Below are 23,815 nucleotides of genomic sequence, written 5' to 3' on the forward strand. Positions count from 1 at the left end.
AATTCATGCTGCTGAAGTTAAAGAGAAAGAAACATTTTCCAGATCAGGAAAATCACCATTAAATAACATGCTGGTTAAATATATGCAGTAATAATTCGTGGCTGGGATTTAGAGCAGATGCCAATTGTCCATTATTATGCATTAATTGGAAATCTATAGTATAAGGTCTCATGCACACGACCGTGTTGTGTTTTGCGGCCCGTGTGCCTTCCGCAATTTGCAAAACGGAACGGGCGGCCCATTGTAGACATGCCTATTCTTGTCTGCAAAACGGACAATAGGACATTCATTTTTTTTTTTTTTGCGGGGCCTCGAAATGGAGAATGTTTTCTGGAAGAGAACAGCACACCATGCGACCAATGGGAGATCTGCCAGCTATTCTGTGAGGTTTCTCCTCTTACTGTGATATTGTAGAAGAGGCAACTATGCATTTATCAAACGTCATTCAAAATGTTATTTCATAAATTTGGTGCTTCTTTAAAATAGCACCTCTGTCTAGAGATGACACGCTGGTTGCTCTACATCACCCCTGTACTGAAGTATGATTTTGAATTTTTAAGAAGTCACAATGGATAAGGATATGTCGATGTGGCAATTTTGCCCACAACAGCTGTCACTTGACCAAAGTCCTGTGTGTAGCGGGCTGAATGAATGGGTCATAGTGCGACCTAAGAACATGCAAGTTGCACTACGATCCCATTCATTCCTGTAGCAGCCCTCTACACTCTGATACTTAGGCACGACATAGGTGCGTGACATGGCCAAATATGCCTTGCATGAACAATATATTGGGGGGCACACTCCAATGAGGATGGAGTGCACTGGGGGTTCAACATAACACATAAATGCCAAAAAAGAAGGCCCAGAGGAAGCCGGACTTCACCGGCGATACGCGCGGGACGTCATCTGATTGACCCAGGCCCACCTGGATAGTCCTCAGATTATACCTCACATTTTATTCAGGTATTAGGTGCTCTGATGTCACATTATCATCCATTATTTATCCATTGTGAATTTTAGGTTGCAACTTTACCTGATTCCATTGGCTATTGCTAATTTGGACTATATGTAGTACGGTATATTGTGCCTATATTTGTGTTTTTTTGGTGGGAGCTGTGTTGGTGTCTGGTCTTATTGTGTACCAGCACATGGTATATTGTATACAATTTTTTATCATGTTTGTGTGTCTTTGTAGCCTAATAAAATTTAGATATTGTTTTTATATCTAGTGGATGTGCATTTCATTGGGGTTTTCTTGGGCCATTTGGCTTTTTTTTGGGCAAATATGCCATGTATACGTATCCTAAATCTGCCATATTTTTTTTACAACAATTCTTGAGCATGGGAATTATCATAAATCTATCCCGTAGTCCTGTATAGGAGCTGTGTAAATATGAATAAGAACAGAATGCAATGATTTGCAAATCTTAAAGACCCATATTTTCTTCATAATAGATCACAGAACACATATCAGTTGTTGAAAGTGAGACAATTTACCATTTCATGAAAAAAATTCACTCACTTAAAGGGATTCTGTCACCTCCCCTAACCCAAAAAACGATTTTAAAGCAGCCATGAAGCACAGCTTACCTGGATTAGGCTGTGCTCTTTGATCTTGTAATCCGTCCAGAAGTTTCTTCAAAAAACGACTTTTATTGATATGTAAATGAGTCCTGAAGGTGCCCAGAGGGGCGTTTTGTTCATCTTAGAGAGCCCAGTACCGCCCCTCTTACAGTGCCCAGCCCGCCTTCCTTGCACTGTCTATCCGCCCCCAGCCTGCCACAGCCTCTCCTCCCTCTCGCCGAACAAACTTTCGCACAGGCGCAGTACCCACTGAGGGCTGCGCCTGTGCGATCAGCAGGAGACTGAGGGCAGGAGCTTCATCCTCGTCACTGGGCATGCGCCGAGCCCAGTGACGTCCGATGCTCGCTCTTCCCTGCTGACTGAGGGAAGAGCGAGCATCGGACGTCACTGGGCTCGGCGCATGCCCAGTGACGAGGATGAAGCTCCTGCCCTCAGTCTCCTGCTGATCGCACAGGCGCAGCCCTCAGTGGGTACTGTGCCTGTGCGAAAGTTCGTTCGGCGTGAGGGAGGGGGAGGAGAGGCTGTGGCAGGCTGGGGGCGGATAGACAGTGCAAGGAAGGCGGGCTGGGCACTGTAAGAGGGGCGGTACTGGGCTCTCTAAGATGAACAAAACGCCCCTCTGGGCACCTTCAGGACTCATTTACGTATCAATAAAAGTCGTTTTTTGAAGAAACTGCTGGACGGATTACAAGATCAAAGAGCACAGCCTAATCAAGGTAAGCTGTGCTTCATGGCTGCTTTAAAATCGTTTTTTGGGTTAGGGGAGGTGACAGAATCCCTTTAATGGCAGCAACGCATCTCACATATTTGGGACAGGGCCATGTCTACCATTGGGTAGCATCCCCTTTTCTTTTAACAAGAGTCTGTAAACAGCTCTTTCTTTACCCAGTCATGTGACTTTGGTCACATTCACATGACTGTATTTTTAGTTCACATCGGATCCTCATTTTTTTCAGGATTAGATGCGGTCCCATTCATTTCAATGTGAACAACACACTGTGTGTTGTCCGCATCTGTTTGTCCGTTCTGCAGTCCCCAAAAAAGATAGTACATCACCTATTTGTATCTGTTTTGTGGACAAGAATATGCACGGTTTCAATGGGTCTGCTAAAAAAACGAAAATACGATGCAACGCGGACATTCATCTTTTTTGCAGATCTGCGTTTTGTGGACCGCAAAATACATACGGTCATGTGAATGCACCCTAAGTAGCAAATTGCTTCTCCCTCTGTTTTTTTTATTAGTACTTTTTCAGCCTCTTATTTCCCGCCCCAACTTTTTTGAGATGTGTTTCTGCCATCAAGTTCTAAATGAGTTAATTTTTTCATGAAATGGTAAAATGTCTCATGTACAACATCTGATTTGTGTTCTATGTTCTTTTGTGAATAAAATATCAAAATGTATAAAAAAAAAAAGTTCTACAAATGTTGCATGATGCTTGATAAATTTGGTGCATCTTTAATTCTAACACTTATTGCTCCACTTTCTACACCGTCGCAGTTGATAAACCTAGTTCAAATCAGCAGAACAAGCTAACCATGTCCACTTTTCCTCCTACTTTTTGGTGGGAACTCCACTTTAAAAAATGGGAAACAGAGTAAATCTTTGGCAGATAAGGCCAAAAAGTCCTATTTTGTGACTTTTTGTAGCCAGAATTCTGGAGTGCAGGGCATGATAAATTCCCCCACAGCCTTTCTGTCAACGACAATCTCCCTATATAGCTGTCTACATAGACACATACTTGTGCTTCACCTGATTAAAACGCTGTTTTTCTTTTGTTGATCCGAGGTTCTGTTGGCGAGTTATAACAATTTTTCTAAATATGCATATTAGGCCATTGGCGCAAAGAGGGTGTCACTATTGCTTTAGTTGCACCCAAGCTCCCCTCCTTTCTGTGGCCAGCCCCTCCCTGGCTGTTTTGCGTGACAGGGCCAGGCAGTGGCAAAGCAGCGAGTCTGGGGCTGGCCACAGAAAAGAGAAGCGCTTGGGTGCTACAAGAGCAAGATTGCATATAAAGAAATAGTATCATAACTTGGGAACGGAGCCTCGGATCAATAAAATAAATACAGCGTTTTAGGCCGGGTTCACATTGGCGTTGTGAACTCCGACACTGCAATCTGGTCACTGTATCCGCGTACATGCCAGATTTCAGCGGGACAAAAAAATGCTACACACATTATAGTGAATCGAAATGCGGTGGTACACGGTGGTATCCGGCTATACCAGATACAGTGAACTCCGGCAGTCTGTTCCTCCGCCGAAGCACAGCTATGTCTATGCAAACAGTTTGATAGGGAGGTTGCTGGTGACATATTAGAAGACCAACAGCTTCCATGTTAAGATGTGAAACTGTACAGGCAAAGGAAATCTTTTATCCTGATAGGTCCAGTTTATATCATGGGTCAGAGTGGAGAGCAGGAAAATCACTCATTTGCTGAAGTTTACACTACTGCTGGATGCAAGGCAAAGACCTGGAGCGCACAAGGAGGTCTGATACCAAAGCTTTCAGGATCTTCAGGCAGTAATGTTTCTAATGTTTGTATTAAAATGTTTGCCAATGGGCCCCATTAACTTACTGAATATTTTACTTTGTAAATGAGCACAGAAGTTTCATATATCAAAGTGAACCCACCAAGCATTTCAGAGTTCTGTATGAACTGCTCCTGGTGATGACACTTTGCCTCCAGAAACATTTATAACCCTTAGAAGGTAGCCTGGAATAAGTCTTCAGAGACACTTTGTAGGTAAGAGACACTGAACAGCTCACAGGCTGAGACGTTTTTCGACAGTCTAAGACTAAACAAGCCCTTGCAGACCACTGACCTCTACCAGTAGAGGTGCATGTCTCAATCTGCTGCTTAGCACCATCACCTTCTATAAATTATAGCTGACAGTAAATACGTCAGTAATATGCTCTATGGTGCATCCTTGAAAACATTCCATTCTTAAAGGGTTTTTGTTACTTCAGCAAATGTCATTTATCATTTAGATAAAGTTAATACAAGGCACTTACTAATGTATTGTGATTGTCCATAATGCCTCCTTTGCTGATTCATTTTTTCATCACATTGTACACTGCCCGTTTCCATAGTTACCTGAGGGGTTCGGTCATGTGATATTTTTATAGAGCAGGTCATTACGGGCACAGAGATACCTAATATGTCCACTGTATTTCGCTTGAACACAATAAAAACTAAAAATAAATAAATGAGGCTTTAGTGACTCCATATTCTAGAGCTATGTTTTTTTTTTTTTTTGGGTGATTTTCTTAGGCAGGAGCTAATTTTTTGCAGGATGAGATGACGGTTTGATTGGTTCCATTTTGGGGGGCATACACCTTTTTGATTGCTTGGTGTTGCAGTTTTTTTGATGTAAGGTGACAAAAATTGCTTTTTTGGCACAGTTTTTATTTTTACGGTCTTTATCTGACGGGGTATATTATGGGACATATTTATAAAGCTGGTCATTACGGACGCGGCGATACCTAATAGGTGTGTCACCTGCTGCAATTACGTACTACTATGTTATGTGTCACGAAGGGGTTAAATATTTCTTCTTTTATGGATTGTTGTTTTCTATCTTCTGAAAACACGTTTGTTTGATATGCAAATGAGCCAGACAGGTGCCCAGAGGAGCATTAGAGCATTATTTTTGCAGGAAGGAGCCCAGGCACACCAACTGCTAGTGAGCAAACCCGCCTTCGTGCAGAGCCCAAGCTTGCCTCTTCTTCGCTCTGACATGACGCCCCCTGCTGCAACGTGTAGGCCCCCCCCCCCCCCCCCAAATCTCCCAGGTTGAACAAGTCACTGGGCTCAGCGCATGCCCAGTTGCAGGCACAGAAAATGAATAATGAGCCACTCCCCCTTGGTGTGAGCATGGAAGAGGACGCAAAATCTGCCGCAACATGGTGTGCGACAGAATCTACCCCAGATATGGCGTATATCTGTTCGTAAATGACCCCCTAAGTGCTATAAGGCAATAGCTTTATTTGCGATGATCCAGGTTCCTTTAAGACTGTGCAGTGATCCACAGATAAGAAGATCTAAGCAGTGTGAGCTAGGAACATTATGGTTGCCCTGACTAATGCACAGTTTACTTAACAGCGATCAGTCTTCTTAAATTGCCAGTTTCTCTTGTACATTTCTTACAAGCCGTTGCTATAGCAAGAGGTGCTAATATAGTTTCGAGAGCTGATTCAAGGACGCGCACATGGAGGTAAATATAGGTTTCGCTTTGCTCCAGGCGCATCCTTTATCTCGAACGAAATGAAAACCTTTCATCATTTTCTGGCCTGTCACTGCTATTATTTTCAGATAGATATTGTGCACGAACCATCAATAATATTAGCTGGCAAACGCTTCACTTTTGTGTGTATTCATTGGGGAGGATTTATCACAGCTGGTGCAAAGAAATACTAGAAACCAATAAGATTCCTCCTTTCATTTTTTGCAGCTCCTTTTGAAAATGAAAGGCCGGATCTGATTGGTTGCTATGGACAACTGTCTCAGTTTTCCTTTGCACCAGCTTTGAAAATCTTCCCCATTATCTTAAAACTGGCTGAGATAGATATCGATAGATAGATACTAGAGAGAGAGAGAGAGAGAGAGAGAGATAGATACTAGAGAGAGAGATAGATACTAGAGAGAGAGATAGATACTAGAGAGAGAGATAGATACTAGAGAGAGAGAGATAGATACTAAAGAGAGAGAGAGATACTAAATATAGATTGATACTAGAGAGATAGACAGATACTAGAGATAGACAGATACTAGAGATAGATAGATACTAGAGAGATAGATATATACTAGAGATAGATAGATACTAGAGATAGATACTAGAGATAGATAGATACTAGAGATAGATAGATAGATACTAGAGATAGATAGATACTAGAGAGATAGATATATACTAGAGATAGATAGAGAGATACTAGAGATAGATAGATACTAGAGATAGATAGATACTAGAGACAATATAATGTGTAGGGGCGTCTCTTGTCCTTCCTGCAGTCAGAGAGAATATCAATATTTAGAGGTGTCTTTCAGCAGCATTTCTTGCTTTAGCCACTGAAAACACATGCTCACTTGGCCAATCATGTCTATTTATGGGGGAGTCCAAAAAATAGCTATTGAAGGTGTATGGGACAGATTATCTTTCTTCATTTGTAGCGTAAGATCTAAAAATGTAACCCCGTCTCTAAGAAGTCCTACAGAAATGATGAGGGATTTTAGATATCCATTTTAAGAAAATGTTATTTGGATTTTGGAACATTTCTTTTATAAAGAAGTAGTGCTAGACAATACCTGGTGAGGTGGGGGAACACTACAAAGCAGCACGCTGGTAACTGAAGATGAGGTCAAGACAGCAACTTTGCTGTTACATTATTTTAACATTGGCACCAGCAATTTATGCTAGAACTTACACACACACACAAGGACTGTAGGAAGCAAATACTCTTGAGAATACCAACGATCTTTGCAAAAACAAGAGGGACAGAAAAACATTAAAGGGGTTCTACAGTTTTCTTTAAACTGATGATCCATCCTCTGGATAGATCATCAGCGTCTGATCGGCGGGAGTCCGACACCCGGGACCCCTGCCAATCAGCAGTTTGAGAAAGCAGCGGCACGGCCTTTTCACTGTTTACCGCTGGCCAGTGACGTCACGACTAGTATTAATGGCCTGGGCGGGGCTAAGCTCTGTTCACTTGAATGGAGCTTAGCCCTGCCCAGGCTAGTGATACTAGTCGTGACGTCACTGGGCCTGCGGTAAACAGCGAGAAGGCTGCGACAGACACTACTGCCAGCGCCGCTGCCTTCTCAAACAACTGATTGGCAGGGGTCCCGGGTGTCGGACCCCCGCCGATCAGATACTGATGATCTATCCAGAGGATGGATCATCAGTTTAAAAAAACTGCAGAACCCCTTTAAATATTAGTAGTCATACAGACCACATTGATTGCGCATAATACTAAAATGGAAGGCACAGGCGTGGGATTTGCGGGGCACGGAGGAGACCGAGGATGTCAGGCAGCTTTACAAGGGCGTGCCAAACGGTGAGAGGACGGAGCCTCTAGGTGCTGCAGCAACGACCCACTAGCACTTAGAGGCTCATTTGCATATTATAAAAGTCATTAATCAGTGCAAACGGCGGTCAGGCAGGGAGATATAAGTCATACAGTTATGTTCTGCTGACATTAGCACATCGCTAATGTCAGCCAGCTACATAACGTTATTTCTGATGACAGAAACCCTTTCAATAAGACCTCAAAAGAATGTAGTTCTTCATGACCAACTACTTTGGCATTCAACACAACATCATGTGCAGCAAAGGGAGTGTGCTACAAAAGAACTATCTAGTCTTTTCTGACTATTTTTACACATGAAAGTCCTATTTAACTTTAGTTGGAGTCAAATTACACAAAGAAATTTGCACAACTTTGAAAGAACTTTATACTAAAGAGATATACTTTAGTTTATAAAATAATATAAGCTACATAAATATAAAGAGAAATGCTGGTGTAAGGAAATATTACGGTCACTGCCTAAAACCACAGCCAGCAAACTTAGAAGCTGCTATTGGTTTTCCTTAACCATTATGGTTGGTAAGAAGCTAAGGCTACCCCTAGGTTCCTCACCAGAGCCCGCCACATGGCTGGATGGACTTGGCTGCTAGGGACCCAAGGTTATGTCTGTAGCTTCTGGTAACAGAAAACTGGTGAAAGTTTGCTAGCAGCAGACCGGCCAGAATGACTGGGGGAGCAAAGAGTAGTAAACAAGCAGGGAAAACTAGCCAGTAGAGCTAGATAGTGCAAAGACAGCGGACAAGGGGTTAATATAGAAAGAAGCCACAGCCGAAATACTGAATCAGTATAAGCTAAATCAACAGATCGGTGGGTTAATCCAAAAAAACAAGCAACAGAAATTTGTAGAATCCAAATCAACAGATAAGGAGTTAATCCAGAAAACAAGACACAGCCAGATTAGGCTACTTTCACACTAGCGTTCGATCGGATCCGTTCTGAACGGATCCGATCATAATAATGCAGACGGAGGCTCCGTTCAGAACGGATCCGTCTGCATTATATTAGCATATAAAAGCTAAGTGTGAAAATAGCCTCGGACGAATCCGTCCAGACTTTCAATGTAAAGTCAATGGGGGACGGATCCGCTTGAAGATTGAGCCATATTGTGGCATCTTCAAACGGATCCGTCCCCATTGACTTACATTGTAAGTCTGGACGGATCCGCACGCCTCCGCACGGCCAGGCGGACACCCGAACGCTGCAAGCAGCGTTCAGCTGTCCGCCTGTCCGTGCGGAGGCGAGCGGAGCGGAGGCTGAACGCCGCCAGACTGATGCAGTCTGAGCGGATCCGCATCCATTCAGACTGCATCAGGGCTGGACGGAAGCGTTCGGGTCCGCTCGTGAGCCCCTTCAAACGGAGCTCACGAGCGGACCGACGAACGCTAGTGTGAAAGTAGCCTTACCAGCAGTTCAAATGTGGAAACAGAAAGCAGCACAAAGTGCAGGACTCAGGGTACAACAAAATCCCAGGCCATGGCAATCACTGCATTGCAGTGTTAAAACCCCCTACATAGCTCTGGTACTGGACATTAAGCCAGGAACCTGACTCCTAGGTTGCCCAGCTGGGGACAGCCATGCACAGTATATTCCCTAGGACAGTGATGGCTAACCTTGGCACTCCAGCTGTGGTAAAACTACAACTCCCAAGATGCCCCCCTTGCTTGGCTGCTCTGAGAACTCTGTAGAAATAAATGGAGCAGGCTGGGAGTCGTAGTTTCACCACAGCTGGAGTGCCAAGGTTAGCCATCACTGCCCTAGGAAAACTCCTGACAGTTGGAAGAGGAAAAAAAGCAGGAGAGCAAAAACATTAGTTAAATTTGTCTATTGCACATTATAACATTTTTCATTTGTGTGTAAAGGGCAACGATGGACTCAAAACCATAGTTATTAGCTTGGGTGGCATGGTCATAGTCAGAATTTTGCCAGCAGAAGTATAACTATTCTCTTGTTTCACCCCAAGCTGTTTTTTGTTTGTTTGCAGTGTATTTCAGAACATACCTGAAGCTGGCAGCAGTACTGTGTTGCTGGTGACAAATCAGACACCTGGAAACTAGTATCAGAGCCACTGTAAACTAATTCTAGAGTGTCCTCTTCTTTACCCCACTGTAGTCTGTAACCCGAGATGTCTGCTCCATTGCTCTCAGGACTCTGTTGGGAGAAAGAACACTAATCAGTTAAACTGAATGAAACCCTGATAACAGATGAGCTGGCACAAAATGACTATTATGCTAGAAGCAGCCAATCACCATTTGTTGTGCCTGACACTATATAAACTGAAAGCGCAATAACTAAATAATGGCAAGCGCAAGCAATTAGACACTGGCACTGCAAGTGACAAGCACCGTAATGTGTTCCTCAGAAGAAAGCATTTACATTCCACTTTCTGTATCAGGGAAAAGACGCTGACTTTTGAGCAGGCTACTTTAGGATTTGTTGGACAATATTTCATAAATTAACATTAATTATAATAAAAATTATACTTTTTCGTGGAAAGAAATCGGTCACCATGGAATCTAGCAGTTTATTAAAGGGAAATGTCAAATTGCATGCATGTTACTCAATGAAAAGAACAATGGTTCTTGAAATGCCACTGACAGGAACATGTGAGTCAGGCTTCTCTAACGAATAACCTTTCATAATAACAGCCACTGCAACCTACAGTATGCGGCAAATGCTGCACTAAAATAGAACTATATCCACAAAAAAAAAAAACAGCTCTCATTCTCAAATCAAAAGCATTTCTAAAAACAGCAGGTATGTGGAAGCGCAAATATCCACACAAGGAAATGCATCCTTATTAAGGGCAAAACCACACAACCTGCACCTTCATATGAAGAGAATCTCCATGGAGCTATGGTTTCCATATCTTGAACTGATGAAGGTTAATAAGCCAGAAACAGCCATGTGCAGGTCAGAATACATAGCTGTAATTTTTTATTGATCCATGGTGTAATGTTTCAGCTCACTAAATCAAATCGTCATCAAAGGAGCTGATCAGAACATGGCTTAATAAAAAAATAATTATTATAAATATAAATAATATAAAAAATATTATGATTATAAATGTGATAAATAATTTCTAGTGTAATTGCCTCGGGTAGCACGGTGGCTCAGTGGGTAGCACTGGGGTCCTGAGTTCGAATCCAACCAAGGACAACATCTACATGGAGTTTTACATACTGATAGGGAAATTAGATTGTGAGCCCCATTGGAGACAGCTTGATGCTAATGTTTGCAAACTGCAGAGCAATACCTACAATATTTGGATTTGAGAGTGAGAGGAGTTTTTTTGTGTGGATATAGTTCTATTTTAGTGCAGCATTCGCCGCATACTGTAGGTATATAGTAGTGCTATATAAGTGAGTATAATAATAATTGTACTGTAGTGACTGGCATATCATTACTTTGAATACTTTCTGTAATGCTTAGATAGCGGTTGGCCCACTGTGCAGGTATTCTGAATGGGAATTAGCCATTGCCAGACACCTCTGGCCTACATACAAAATATCAGGTTTATTGAAATCCAACATGTTCGATCCGATCTTTCTACCAACATCTATCATTAGGAAAGAGTCAGGATAAAGATACAGAAATACAGTTTTAAAAATTCTTCCCTGAACTGTCATGATCTGTGCTGGAACACAAGGATATAATAGGTCAAAAGCACAAATATAATTAACTCTAGCCTTTGATGTCCTAATTGGATCCTGACAGTGAGAAGTCACCATTCAGCGCTGTGTGCATTCCCAGTCTTCTCGATGAGATGACTCAACTCTGTTTAACAGTTAGCTGTATACTTCTAAATCTGGAGATGCTGGTGGCTTGTAAGTTATAACAAAACATACCGTATGCTTGCTAGAACGCTGACTTGTTATATTTGGAGCTACTATTCAGATCTGACCTAAGGACAAATATAAGCAAATGTAACATTTCCTTAGCCAAAGCTATGTGTATGCTTCTTTTTCAACATTGGCTTCAATAAAATGTTTTTTTTTTTTTTTCTGATTACAGAATTGTATGGGGTCTGTGATCAGATATTCCCACTGGTGTTAAGAACAATGGGTTCTCTCTTCAGCAGTAGAATATATAGGAGACCCCATAGTTTAAAAAGCTGACTTCAACCAAAGACTTTTACTATGCGGACTATAAAACCCCTTAGGGTGTATTTACAGTACATGGCCTGAGGGTGTACAACATTGTCCAAAACTATGGGGCATGACCACTGATCATGGGGCATGACCACTAAAATGATCATTTTAGAATGGGTTTTTTAGTGTGCATCTCCTTACAGACAAAACAGGGAACTGAGCAGTAAAAAACCTCTGATTTACAACTGCACTGAAACAATTTCTCGGTAAAAATTCTATCGACACGCTACCGGCCTATGTGGATACAACCCACAATCTGGTAAAATGCTGGGTCAGTTATTCTAGTTATTTCACCCAGTATATTATGCTACGTACAGAGTTTCACCATTACAGTACTCTGTCCCGCTAGAGGCCTGCCAGATTCCCATTAACTATAATGGGATCCGTTGGGTGTCTAGCAACGATGCTGGCTTTCTGCCATTAAAAAAACGTTGCATGCAGCAGTGTCTGACTATGGTCATTTGGGTAGCTTGCTTCTCTGCCGGAACAGACTACCAGAATACTGTTATGTCAACCTAGTCTTACATAATACAACTAGAAGATTAATTACCAATATCCAAACAAGTAATACATGAGTAATGAAGATATTTTTCACCAGTTGTTCAAACCATGAATGTAGAGGCACTACATGGATGTGTGACTTCAGGGAACTTCCTCTGACAGTATTTCAGCAGCTTTTTCCATACAGTATAAGAACAATTATGTGAGAACACTACACAGGTGAACAGAACATGTGGGAAGATAGTTCTCAGAAAAGATTACAGCAAAGGCTGGAATATAATTACCTGCCATTATCTTGTGAAATACTTTACAGACAGTTTTTCAGAAGAAAGCAGGATTCAGCCAATCCACGCATTTTTACAAATTTTATAGAATTTGGATTTACAGAACAATCACATACGCTAATAATATACAAACACATAAATATTCAAAAATATATTTGTCATGCAGTAAAAGTATTTTAAAAGGGTTATACCATGATTAACCACTTCAGAAGCAAGCCACTTTTTACCTTAAAGGGATTCTGTCATGAGATTTTATCCCTATAACCTAAACATATGCCCATGTCCATACTAATAACATGAATCCTAAGCTGGCCTTATTAAACATGGTTGTGGCTCTTTTAGCCCAAAAAACTGTTTTTTATAACCTGTCAATCACCTACCTAAGGTGCCCAAGGGGACATCCGTTAATCCAGGGTGCCCAACCGCACCCATCGCCGTCTGGTGCCCAGCGCCACCTTCCCTGTCTTAATCGCCGCCATCCCTGTCTACAGTGCCACCTTCCTCACCTCAGCGCTGCCTCCGCAATCCTCCCGTCCCTCTGCCAGATCCCACGCGTGCGCACTAGGCTCAGCCTGATGCGCCCGTGCATACTCCTGGCAGCGGCTTCGTTGACCGTATGTATCGGAGGGCATACGGTCGTGTGCATGAGCCCTTAGTTTGTTACCCATTTTCTTCTGAATACTGCAACACCCCATATGTGGCAGTAAACTGCTGTATGGGCATGCCACAGAACTCAGAATGGAACCCCACAACACCCCATATTGCTGATTAGCGGTATGGGCACACTGTATGGCTCAGAATGGAATGAGCGCTATATGGAAACCCCCAAAAAGTGACTCCTTTAAAAACCACACTCCCAAGGGAATTTTTCAAGGGGTGTAGCGAGCATTTTGACCCCACAGGTGTTTTGCAAAACAGCGCAAATTATAAATTGTCCAATTTTTCCATTGATATGCCATTTCAGTGCCCATTATGTTGTGTCCATCGTGTGCCAGTCTGGAAAGTCAGCCTGGCAGCAGCAGAGAGAACTGAGCCTATAGGAATAATAGCAACGTCCCCGTTTCTCCCAATAGGCTTATTTGCATATATAAAAATTTCTGTTTTCTCAGAAATAAACTAAGAAAAATATAGCACCTCTTAAAGAGTCCAAAAAGGGCAGAATGGGTGCACTCCCCAGGAGCTATGTCCACAAAAACCCTACATGTAAATCCAAAAACCAGAAAGGAGAGGCAGCACCCGTATTTAGAATGGTGAAAAAGTTGCGGTCTTAAAATCGATTAGTGGCAATCCAAGAAGGATGAAACGTTGCATGTACTTGGAATGCTACTAATGGATCTAAAGACAATGGCCCTGATTTATCATACCTTCACTCCAAAATTCTTCCATCAAAAAGTCGCTTTCGCTACTATTTTGCACTCGCTTGCGCATAATTTATGCGATTGTGCAAACATTTTCGACTTTTTGCATGTGTACACCACTCACTCCAGTTTTGTAATATGGATGAAAAAGAGGGAGTGGTGAGCTATGTTAATGAGTTTCACTCCAAGATTTATCATCGAGACTTTTTTTTTTAAGTCGCAAATAAGTCGCAATCTCACTCCAGGAGCAAGGTGGAGTAGGAAAATTGGAGTAGCTTCTCTAGACAGACAACATGCAACATTTGATAAATGTGGCACAAAGTACTCCAACACAGACTGAAGCAAAACGGACTTCAAATATTCTCCTAATGATATGACTTTTTCACCATTGCAAATATGGGGGCTGCCTCTCCTCTCAGAAATAAAGCCACAGATGGGGATGGGACCAAGACTGCTAGTTTCTGCTTACCTGCACACATGTTGCACAATAGCCTGTTTCACTACAATCATTCTGGTGACAGAAGCCCTTTATAGATATTTTTTCCATACATATATGTACTGCACACATTTCCCTGAATTCTACAGCTTGATAAGGCTCCTTTCACACTAGCGTTCGCTGGTCCGCTCGTGAGCTCCGTTTGAAGGAGCTCACGAGCGGACCCGAACGCAGCCGTTCAGCCCTGATGCAGTCTGAATGGAGCGGATCCGCTCAGACTGCATCAGTCTGGCGGCGTTCAGCCTCCGCTCCGCTCGCCTCCGCACGGACAGGCGGACAGCTGAACGCTGCTTGCTTGCAGCGTTCGGGTGTCCGCCTGGCCGTGCGGATCCGTCCAGACTTACAATGTAAGTCAAGGGGACGGATCTGTTTGAAGATGCCACAATATGGCTCAATCTTCAAGCGGATCCTTCCCCCATTGACTTTACATTGAAAGTCTGGACGGATCCGTCCGAGGCTATTTTCACACTTAGCTTTTTTTAGCTAATATAATGCAGACGGATCCGTTCTGAACGGAGCCTCCGTCTGCATTATTACGATCGGATCCGTTCAGAACGGATCCGATCGAACGCTAGTGTGAAAGTAGCCTAAAAGAATGGGCACAATGCCCACCTTGTTCTACCACTTTGTGGGGGTCTCAGAACCCCACTAACACAAATTTCAACAATGTATGAGATGCATCACCTTGGTTTTCGATGTGTTAATTTCCCTCCAACTAGTTATACAGACCCAGCATAATTATGGGGACAATGGTCAAGAATTATTTCCATTAGAATAGAAATGGGAAAAATGTAATAAACGTCTGTGCTATTTCCTATAAGGGAGTTTCCTTTCTGATGTGATACATATGTAAATTAACCTGAGATGAGTCCTGCATATGTATCAAATCGTTGTTTTTTTTACACAATAAAAGCACACAGAGCTATGGGGACTGGATATTGCGGATGTGCTAACAGCCATCTAGCAGCCCATGTCCTCAGCTCTAAACAAAATCCCGGTGACAGGTTCCCTTTAAGTAGAACTGGCTTAGTTGCCCATAGCAACCAATCAGATTCCACTTTTCATTTTCCAAAGGAGCTATGAAAACTGAAACGTGGAATCTGATTTCTATGGGCTACTAAGCCAGTTCTACTTTACACCAGTTTGATAAATCTCTCCCAATGTGTTTTCTTGCCAATGTAAACTTTGCAGCAACAGGTATATCTAATGCATTAAAGGCTATGTACACCTTTGATGGAATTTTTTTGTATTATTGCATTGTACTCATTTTGAGCTAAAAATCATTTTTTCAATTGGTCTTTATTAAAAATGATGAGCCGTTTTCCCTGCACAGCTTTAAGTTTATCTACTAGCAGGATCTGTATTTTCTCTCTGCTCTGTCAGGCATCTGACAGACTCCTTATCTCTGACCTTATAAACACTTATAGCTCAGTTCTTATGACCTTGTTTATGACCTTTTAGAAATAAGGGTTATTAGATGACAGCACAAAGTGAAAGTACCGTTCACACAGCGAGGAAAACTGTTAACCCTTTGTGACAGAACGGCTCAATATATATATATATATATATATTTTTTTTTTAGGTGCCAAGTTAACATTTGTTCAAGTGAAATTCTTCTGTACGGGTCAAGGAGCTGTGCTCAACAGGTTAAGACGATGACTGAGAATTACACAGCAGAAATAAAATATTAACTTTGCACATTTGAATAAATTAAAGATTTCTTAGAATGTGTATGACCAAGTGAGTTGCTTCGCAAGACAGAAAGTAAACTTCGGTTGTCCACCTGACGTCACAAGTTCTCCCATTCTCACCGCCAGTGCACACACTCATCTTACCTCCCAGCTTATAAGTACACATGTGTCAGACAGGAATGTCAGGACTGGAGGTCTGCACTGTGCGGGTGGTCCTGCTGCAGTAGTGATCTCTGTGGCGTCTGAGTAAGGACCGTACTGAAATACAAATAAGTCTATGTTGGCAATTCCCTGATTTAATTTGTCTGGTCAAGATTCCACAAAGTGAGATTTTATAGCATTCCTCAATGGAAAATACAAATTCAAAATCAAAGCAGAAGGTTTGGCTTTATTACTGATGTTCGGCTTACTATATATTTAATACATTTTCAGACCATTTAATGCAGGCATCCTCAAACTGCAGCCCTCCAGCTGTTGCAAAACTACAACTCCCAGCATGCCCGAACAGCCTACAGGTATCAGCCTACAGCAGGGCATTGTGGGAGTTGTAGTTTTACAACAGCTGGAGGGCCGCAGTTTGAGGATGCCTGATTTAACGTTTAAAACAATGCTGTTATTTTGATGCAATGAAATCTGCATTTGCTGAATTAAAGGTTTACATGTCAAAAATTGTATATACAGTGAAATTATGTGTATGAATATACCAGTTTAAGGGGGTACGCCATAAATAATGTAAAACATAACAATAAAGCATTATACAGGACATCAAAAAGCCTCTTTCTAACAAAGCTAGATCAATCCAGCCCCGTAGCTCACTTGGATCCAGAAATATCCCTATTCATTGCTTCACTTGCTCTACTAGGTTTATTTGAAGCTGACAGCTCAGGGGGGGTGTCATTTCTCATGGGGCATGTCCTTTCTGCTGCATCTCTCACTAGCACAGATCAGCGGTGTGTCCTTTCCACTACAGCTAACAGAAGATCAGGCTGGTGTCAGTTGAAGGATGGAACTGAGTATGTGGACGAAGAAATAATAAAAAATAAAAAAAGGACAAAAAGCAGGTAGCACTATACGGATACATTATATTGAATAACTCTGTGCCTATACTACATTTTGAATTACTTGCTATTACAAAAGTAATCTGTATTCTGATCCAGGTGCTGGTTTGCTGGTTTAAAAAATTTTGAATATTTTGTGGGACAACTGCTTTTAAGGGAATCAATTAGCAACAAATAAAAGTGAAGGAATTAATAATCTAGTAAGCATATATATATATAATAAATTATAACCATAAGTATATACTGTAAGTATATTACTACAGTATATAAAAATGCTACACCAATATTTATATAAAATCTTTTGCCCATTTATTTCCTTGCATACCAAATCCAATGTCTGTATCTTAACCACCTCAGCTCCCCTAGCTTAAACGCCCTTAAAGGGAACCTGTCACCAGTTTTATGGTGTCCTAACTAAGGGCAACATAAATAAGTGACTGATTCGCTTAGCAAAATGCTGGGTCACTTTCTTTAATTGACCCAGTCAATCTGCCAGCATCTTGTATTGAAAAGCTCCAGCTGATAATGATGAGTCCTGACTACTTATGAGCTCCTGATTCTCCCCGCCCACCTGCTGCTGAATGACAGTTTGTTTCCATATGAATCAGCAGCAGGTGGGCAGGGGAGTGGCTATAGCTCTGAATTAAATATACGCCGGACTCAATGACATCACGCCGGACTCAAATCAGCTCATTAGCATGCGGCATCTTTGTGTGTATATTATGAGGTAACCATCTGTCACACCAGTAAGTGAATACATCTAAGGCACTTTTTAGTAGTTAATGATTGTATATAATTAGTTAGATTATAATTAAATATCCACATGACAGGTTCCCTTTAATGACCAGACCACTTTTTACAATTCTGCACTACACTACTTTCACGGTTAATTGCTCGGTCATACAACTTACCACCCAAATTAATTTTATCTCCTTTTCTTCTCACCAATAGAGCTTTCATTTGGTGGTATTTCATTGCTGCTGACATTTTAACCTTTTTTGATATTAATCAAAATTGACCGAAATTTTTGCAAAAAAATGAAATTTTTCACTTTCTGCTTTAAAATTTTTCAAATATAACTACATTTCTATATACATTTTTCTCTAAATTTATAGTTCTACATGTCTTTGATAAAAAAAATGCAATAAGTGTATATTTATTGGTTTGCGCAAAAGTTATAGCGTTTACAAACTATGGTACAAAAAATAGAATTTCCGCATTTTTAAGCAGCTCTGACTTTCTGAGCACTTGTCATGTTTCCTGAGGTTCTACAATGCCCAGACAGTAGAAACACCCCACAAATGGCCCCATTTCGGAAAGTAGAGACCCTAAGGTATTCGCTGATGGGCATAGTGAGTTCATGGAAGTTTTTATTTTTTGTCACAAGTTAGCAGAAAATGATTATTATATTTTTTTTTTCTTACAAAGTCTCATATTCCACAAACTTGTGACCCCAATTTTTTTTTTTTACATGAACTCGCCATGCCCCTCACGAAATACCTTGGGGTGTCTTATTTCCAAAATGGGGTCACTTGTGGGGTATTTATAATGCCCTGTGAAATCGTAAAGATACTCATTGGAATTTGGGCCCATTTGCGCACCTAGGCTGCAAAAAAGTGTTACACATGTGGTACTCAGGAGAAGTAGGGCAATGTGTTTTGGGGTGTATTTTTATATATACCCATGCTGGGTGAGATAAATATCCCTGTAAAAGACAACTTTTCCCATTTTTTTTATACAAAGTTGTCATTTTACAGAGATATTTCTCTCACCCAGCATGGGTATATGTAAAAATACACCCCAAAACACATTGCCCTACTTCTCCTGAGTACGGCGATACCACATGTGTGACACTTTTTTGCAGCCTAGGTGCACAAAGGGAACAAAACTATTGTACATAGCCAATTAAATTAGGTATACAGACACCTTCTTATATCAGAGTTTGGTCCTGCGGGAGAGTAAAAAAGGAGCCAACATCTGGTCATTGAAGTCCACCCCTCCCATGAGCGAATTATAGTCGTGGACCGAGAGGGGATTTTTAATTACACTGGTTGCCCGTTCAATTTGGATTGTCATGTCTGCGTGAATGGAGGAGAGCATGTAAACATCACGCTTGTCTCTCCATTTCACCGCAAGCAGTTCTTCGTTACACAAGGCAGCCCGCTCCCCCCTTGCAAGACGGGTGGTAACAAGCCGTTGAGGGAAGCCCCGGCTACTAGGTCGCGCGGTGCCACAGCAGCCAATCTGTTCTAGAAACAAATGCCTGAAGAGAGGCACAGGTGTAGAAATTGTCCACATAAAGGTGGTACTCCTTGCCAAATAAGGGTGACACCAAGTCCCAGACTGTCTTCCCACTGCTCCCCAGGTAGTCAGGGCAACCGACCGGCTCCAGGGTCTGATCTTTACCCTCATAGACACGAAATTTGTGCGTATAGCCTGTGGCCCTTTCACAGAGCTTATACAATTTGACCCCATACCGGGTGCGCTTGCTTGGGATGTATTGTTTGAAGCCAAGGTGCCCGGTAAAATGTATCAGGGACTCGTCTATGCAGATGTTTTGCTCAGGGGTATAGAAATCTGCAAATTTGGTCTTAAAGTGGTCTATGAGAGGCCGAATTTAGTGGAGCCGGTCAAAAGCTGGGTGGCTATTATCACTAAAGTGCAGGAAAACGCAGGATGGTCTCAAATCGTGTCCTGGACATGGCAGCAGAGAACATGGGCATGTGATGAATTGGGTTCGTGGACCAATATGACAGCAATTCATGCTTTTTTGTCAGGCCCATGTTGAGGAGAAGGCACAGAAAAGTTTTAAATTCGGAAACTTGGACTGGTTTCGGAAAGACTGGGCATAAAAGCTTCCCTGGTTGGCGGCTATAAACTGAGTGGCATACCGGTTTGTTTCTGCCACGACTAAGTCAAAGAGCTCCACAGTGAAGAACAGCTCAAAAAACCCCAGTGCCGATCCGATCTGAGCTGTCTCAACCCGAACTCCAGACTGGGCGGTGAAAGGGGGAACTACTGGTGTGGCTGAAGATGGGGGCTGCCAATCAGGGTTTGCAGGCACCTCAGGGACTCTACGGGCCTGTCTGTGCAGTGGCTGCGACGGGGGAACTAATGCATGTGCCACCGTACCAGTTTCAACTTCCCTTCTGGTGCTCACCACTTCACCATGTTCTACGTCAGTGCTGGTACTAGGTCCAGGATGGGCTGCGCTGCTGGTGCATGCCTCACCACGTAATCCGACAGCGCCAGCCCCACTCTGCTGCCCTTGAAGCGGATCCTGCACAACCTGTGGTCTAGCAACACGGGGCCGGGTACGCCTGGTGGTATCAGGGACCTCAACCTCATCGTCGAAACTTTGGGTCAGACTGCCACTGCTTTCTACAGGTTTGTATTCTGACCTGCTGGATTCGTCAGATGAGGGTTCCCTATCCTCATCCGACTGGGTCAGAAGCCTGTAGGCCTCTTCAGAAGAATACCCCTTACTTGCGAATTGGTCAACTAAATTTAGGGGGTATTCCCTGAGACTACCCAAGAAAAAAAAAGCAAGCCTGTCTTGCAAATGGGAGGCTAGCGAAGTACAGGAAGCCGCTGCGATTGATAAAAAATATCAAAACTGATTTTTCTTTTTTATCGCCGCAGCGCTTGTATAGTGATTGTGCAGTGATAGAAAAAAAATTAAAATGTTGTCACTGCGGCGGGGCGGGCGTGGGTGAACGCACATATGGGTGACCGATCAGGCCTGATCGGCAAACACTGCGTTTTGGGTGGAGGGCGAGCTAAGGTGACACTAATACTATTATAGATCTGACTGTGATAAGTTCTGATCAATTACAGATACTATAAAAGTACCAATGCTGATTAGCGATACGCTAATTAGTGAATCAGTGACTGCGGTGCGGTGGGCTGGGCGCTAACTGAAGCTAACTACCTACCAAAGGGGCCTAAACTATCCTAAACCTAACAGTCAATACTGGTGAAAAAAAAAAAAAAGTGACAGTTTACACTGGTCACTTTTTTCCCTTTCACTAGTGATTGACAGGGGTGATCAAGGGGTTAATTGGGGTGATGGGGTGGTGATCTGGGGCTAAATGTGCTGTGCTTGGTGTACTCACTGTGATCTGTGCTCTCTGCTGGGACCAACTGACGAAAAGGAACCAGCAGAGGAGCACAGAAGCCATTTAACACATTATATTTATAAATATAAGGTGTTAAACGGCTTGTGATTCGATTTTTTAAAAGTCACCAACCTGCCAGTGGTGATGATGCGCCGATGCGTCCAGGAGGAACAACCCGGCCGCCCACAGGATGCATCCGTGCGTTAGGCGGTCGGGAGGTGGTTAAAGGGGTTTTCTCACTTCAGCAAATGGCATTTATCGTGTAGACAAGGCACTTACTAATGTGCTGTGACTGTCCATATCGCTTTCTTTGAGGGCTTGATATATTTTTCCATTACTTTATACGCTGCTTGTTTACATGGTTGCGACCACCCTGTTATCCATCAGCGGTGGCCGTGCTTGCACATTATAGGAAAAAGCACCAGCCTATGCACACTCCCACAGTCCTGGCCACCAGAGAGGTCAGCGATCTTTCCTATAGTGTGCAAGCACGAACACCATTTGCTAAAGTGGGACAAACCCTTTAAAGTGATTTTACATGCTTTAATAGTATTTTTCAACTAATTTGATCATCACTTACAATCACCTTAATGTGGAAGTCCAGGTAGGTCACCGTACATGTCACCAAATACCGCACCTCAATGCTGCAGCCAATCACTGTCCTCAACTGTAGACCACTGGGCAGTGATTGGCTGCAGTGGTCATGTGTTGTATTCAGGCTCGTCACAGCTGCTGCTTAAACAGTGGTGGGAGTACCAGACCAGCTCACAGAGAACACTACTGGATAAATGGGTTTATCATTTGCTTTTTATATTTCAAGACATTGCAGGGATTATTAATTATCTTGAACAATCCCTTCAAGTACTTTGCATTTTGTGCCTAAACAATCTGCAGATATAAGTCCAGTACTGCATGCAGGTGCTGCCTCTGGTCAGATCCTCTGGTCAGATTTAAACCCAGGCCCCTGTTCTAAAATCCAAAAGTTCCCTCTATTAATCAAAGTCCCAACAAGTATGTGTTGTTGTGATTACTGTGTAGTCACCACACAATAGCCATCTTAAAAAGGTAGAGCGGCACTTATTGGATGTCCTTTCTTTTACCCAAATTCTCGAAAAACTGACCATTCTATTAATATATCAATTAAGTGAGTGAGATAGCAGCAAGATGTAAGACATGTTGTGCCAACAGTAAATCATTGCTCCAATCAAATAGTCTCTGGTACTGTACTACATATTAGCCATTGTGGCCTGAGCTAGTTCTCACAATTTGAGATATTTAAAAAGGTCTCCAAGATTAGAAAGAGCATATCTATATATATATATATATATATATATATATATTCAAAAAGAACACACATTATCAGTCATGTCAAAAGAGGAAAGCAGTAAACACATGACTTTTCATTAAGCGGTGAATACAATCACTTACTCCTCCATCATTCTGCGCTCGTACTCTGAACTGATAAGTACTTCCAGGAAGCAGATCGCTGACTGTACACTCTAAATCACAACCATGATAGACCTCGGTGGTATGTCCCCCAGGCACACCGAGCTCTAGGCTGTACTCTGATACCTGGCACCCCGGGGAATCTAAGGAGAAAGTCAATATGGGGTTAATGGAACTGTAATAATCCTAATCAGGCTAGTCAATGCATCACAATAGAAACAATAATAAGAAAAATAATAAAAACCAAACAAAATGCTTTCCACTTAAAGAGATGCGGCAAATGCAGTGCAGCAATAAGCACATTTAAAAGTATTTAAAGTAAAATAATTAAAAAGGTTCAGTGCGGTTTTGTGCAGGTAGTATTTTTGGAGTGCAGGTTCATGCATCCTCTTGAGCCAATGCCAGATATGGATTTGAATTATGGGAAATAGAAAGGAAAGACTGGATCCACTTTTGATTTTGGCAAAAAATAAATAAAATGGAACCCAAAACTGCTGTGACATTTAAAAAAAAAATCTTTAGGCAGGGTTCACCGTTTTGTTTACTGTTCTTCTGATTCATCGGAAGAACAGAAAAAGCAAAAAGAAAACGGATCCTGTATTTTGAGCATCTGTTGTGCTCATTTTGCATCAGCTTCTGTCAGAGATCCGTTACTTTAGACGGGAGAAAAAGTCCTGCATGCAGGACTTTTTTCCTCCCGTCTAAAATAATGGATCTCCGACGGAACTAACAAAAACGGATGCAAAATGAGCACAACGTATGCTCAAAATAAAGGATCCATTTTCTTTTTCTGATGGATCAGAGGAATGGAAAACCAAACGGTAACGTGAACCCAGCCTTAGACAACCAGAATTTTTTGTATATAACACTGTATATGAGTAAGGCTCCTTTCACACTAGTGTTCGCTGGTCCGCTCGTGAGCTCCGTTTGAAGGAGCTCACGAGCGGACCCGAACGCAGCCGTCCAGCCCTGATGCAGTCTGAATGGAGCGGATCCGCTCAGACTGCATCAGTCTGGCGGCGTTCAGCCTCCGCTCCGCTCGCCTC

The 23,815-nt window shown here is 42.3% G+C and overlaps 1 protein-coding gene across 4 annotated transcripts in view; it reads right to left on the minus strand.

Moving 5' to 3' along the window:
- FNDC3B (fibronectin type III domain containing 3B) overlaps positions 1 to 23,815 on the minus strand; it is a 373,528-nt gene that overhangs the window by 65,194 nt on the left and 284,519 nt on the right. For all 4 annotated transcript variants that reach the window (XM_044291978.1, XM_044291975.1, XM_044291976.1 and 1 more), the window contains exons 19-21: positions 22,752 to 22,912; positions 16,292 to 16,405; positions 9,668 to 9,817 (exon numbers count right to left, since the gene is read on the minus strand). In XM_044291978.1, the coding sequence (XP_044147913.1) occupies positions 9,668 to 9,817; positions 16,292 to 16,405; positions 22,752 to 22,912 (425 nt within the window). The remainder of the gene's footprint in view (positions 1 to 9,667; positions 9,818 to 16,291; positions 16,406 to 22,751; positions 22,913 to 23,815) is intronic.

This window comes from Bufo gargarizans, chromosome 4 (genome assembly GCF_014858855.1).
Source record: "Bufo gargarizans isolate SCDJY-AF-19 chromosome 4, ASM1485885v1, whole genome shotgun sequence".
In the NCBI taxonomy this organism is placed as follows: domain Eukaryota; kingdom Metazoa; phylum Chordata; class Amphibia; order Anura; family Bufonidae; genus Bufo; species Bufo gargarizans.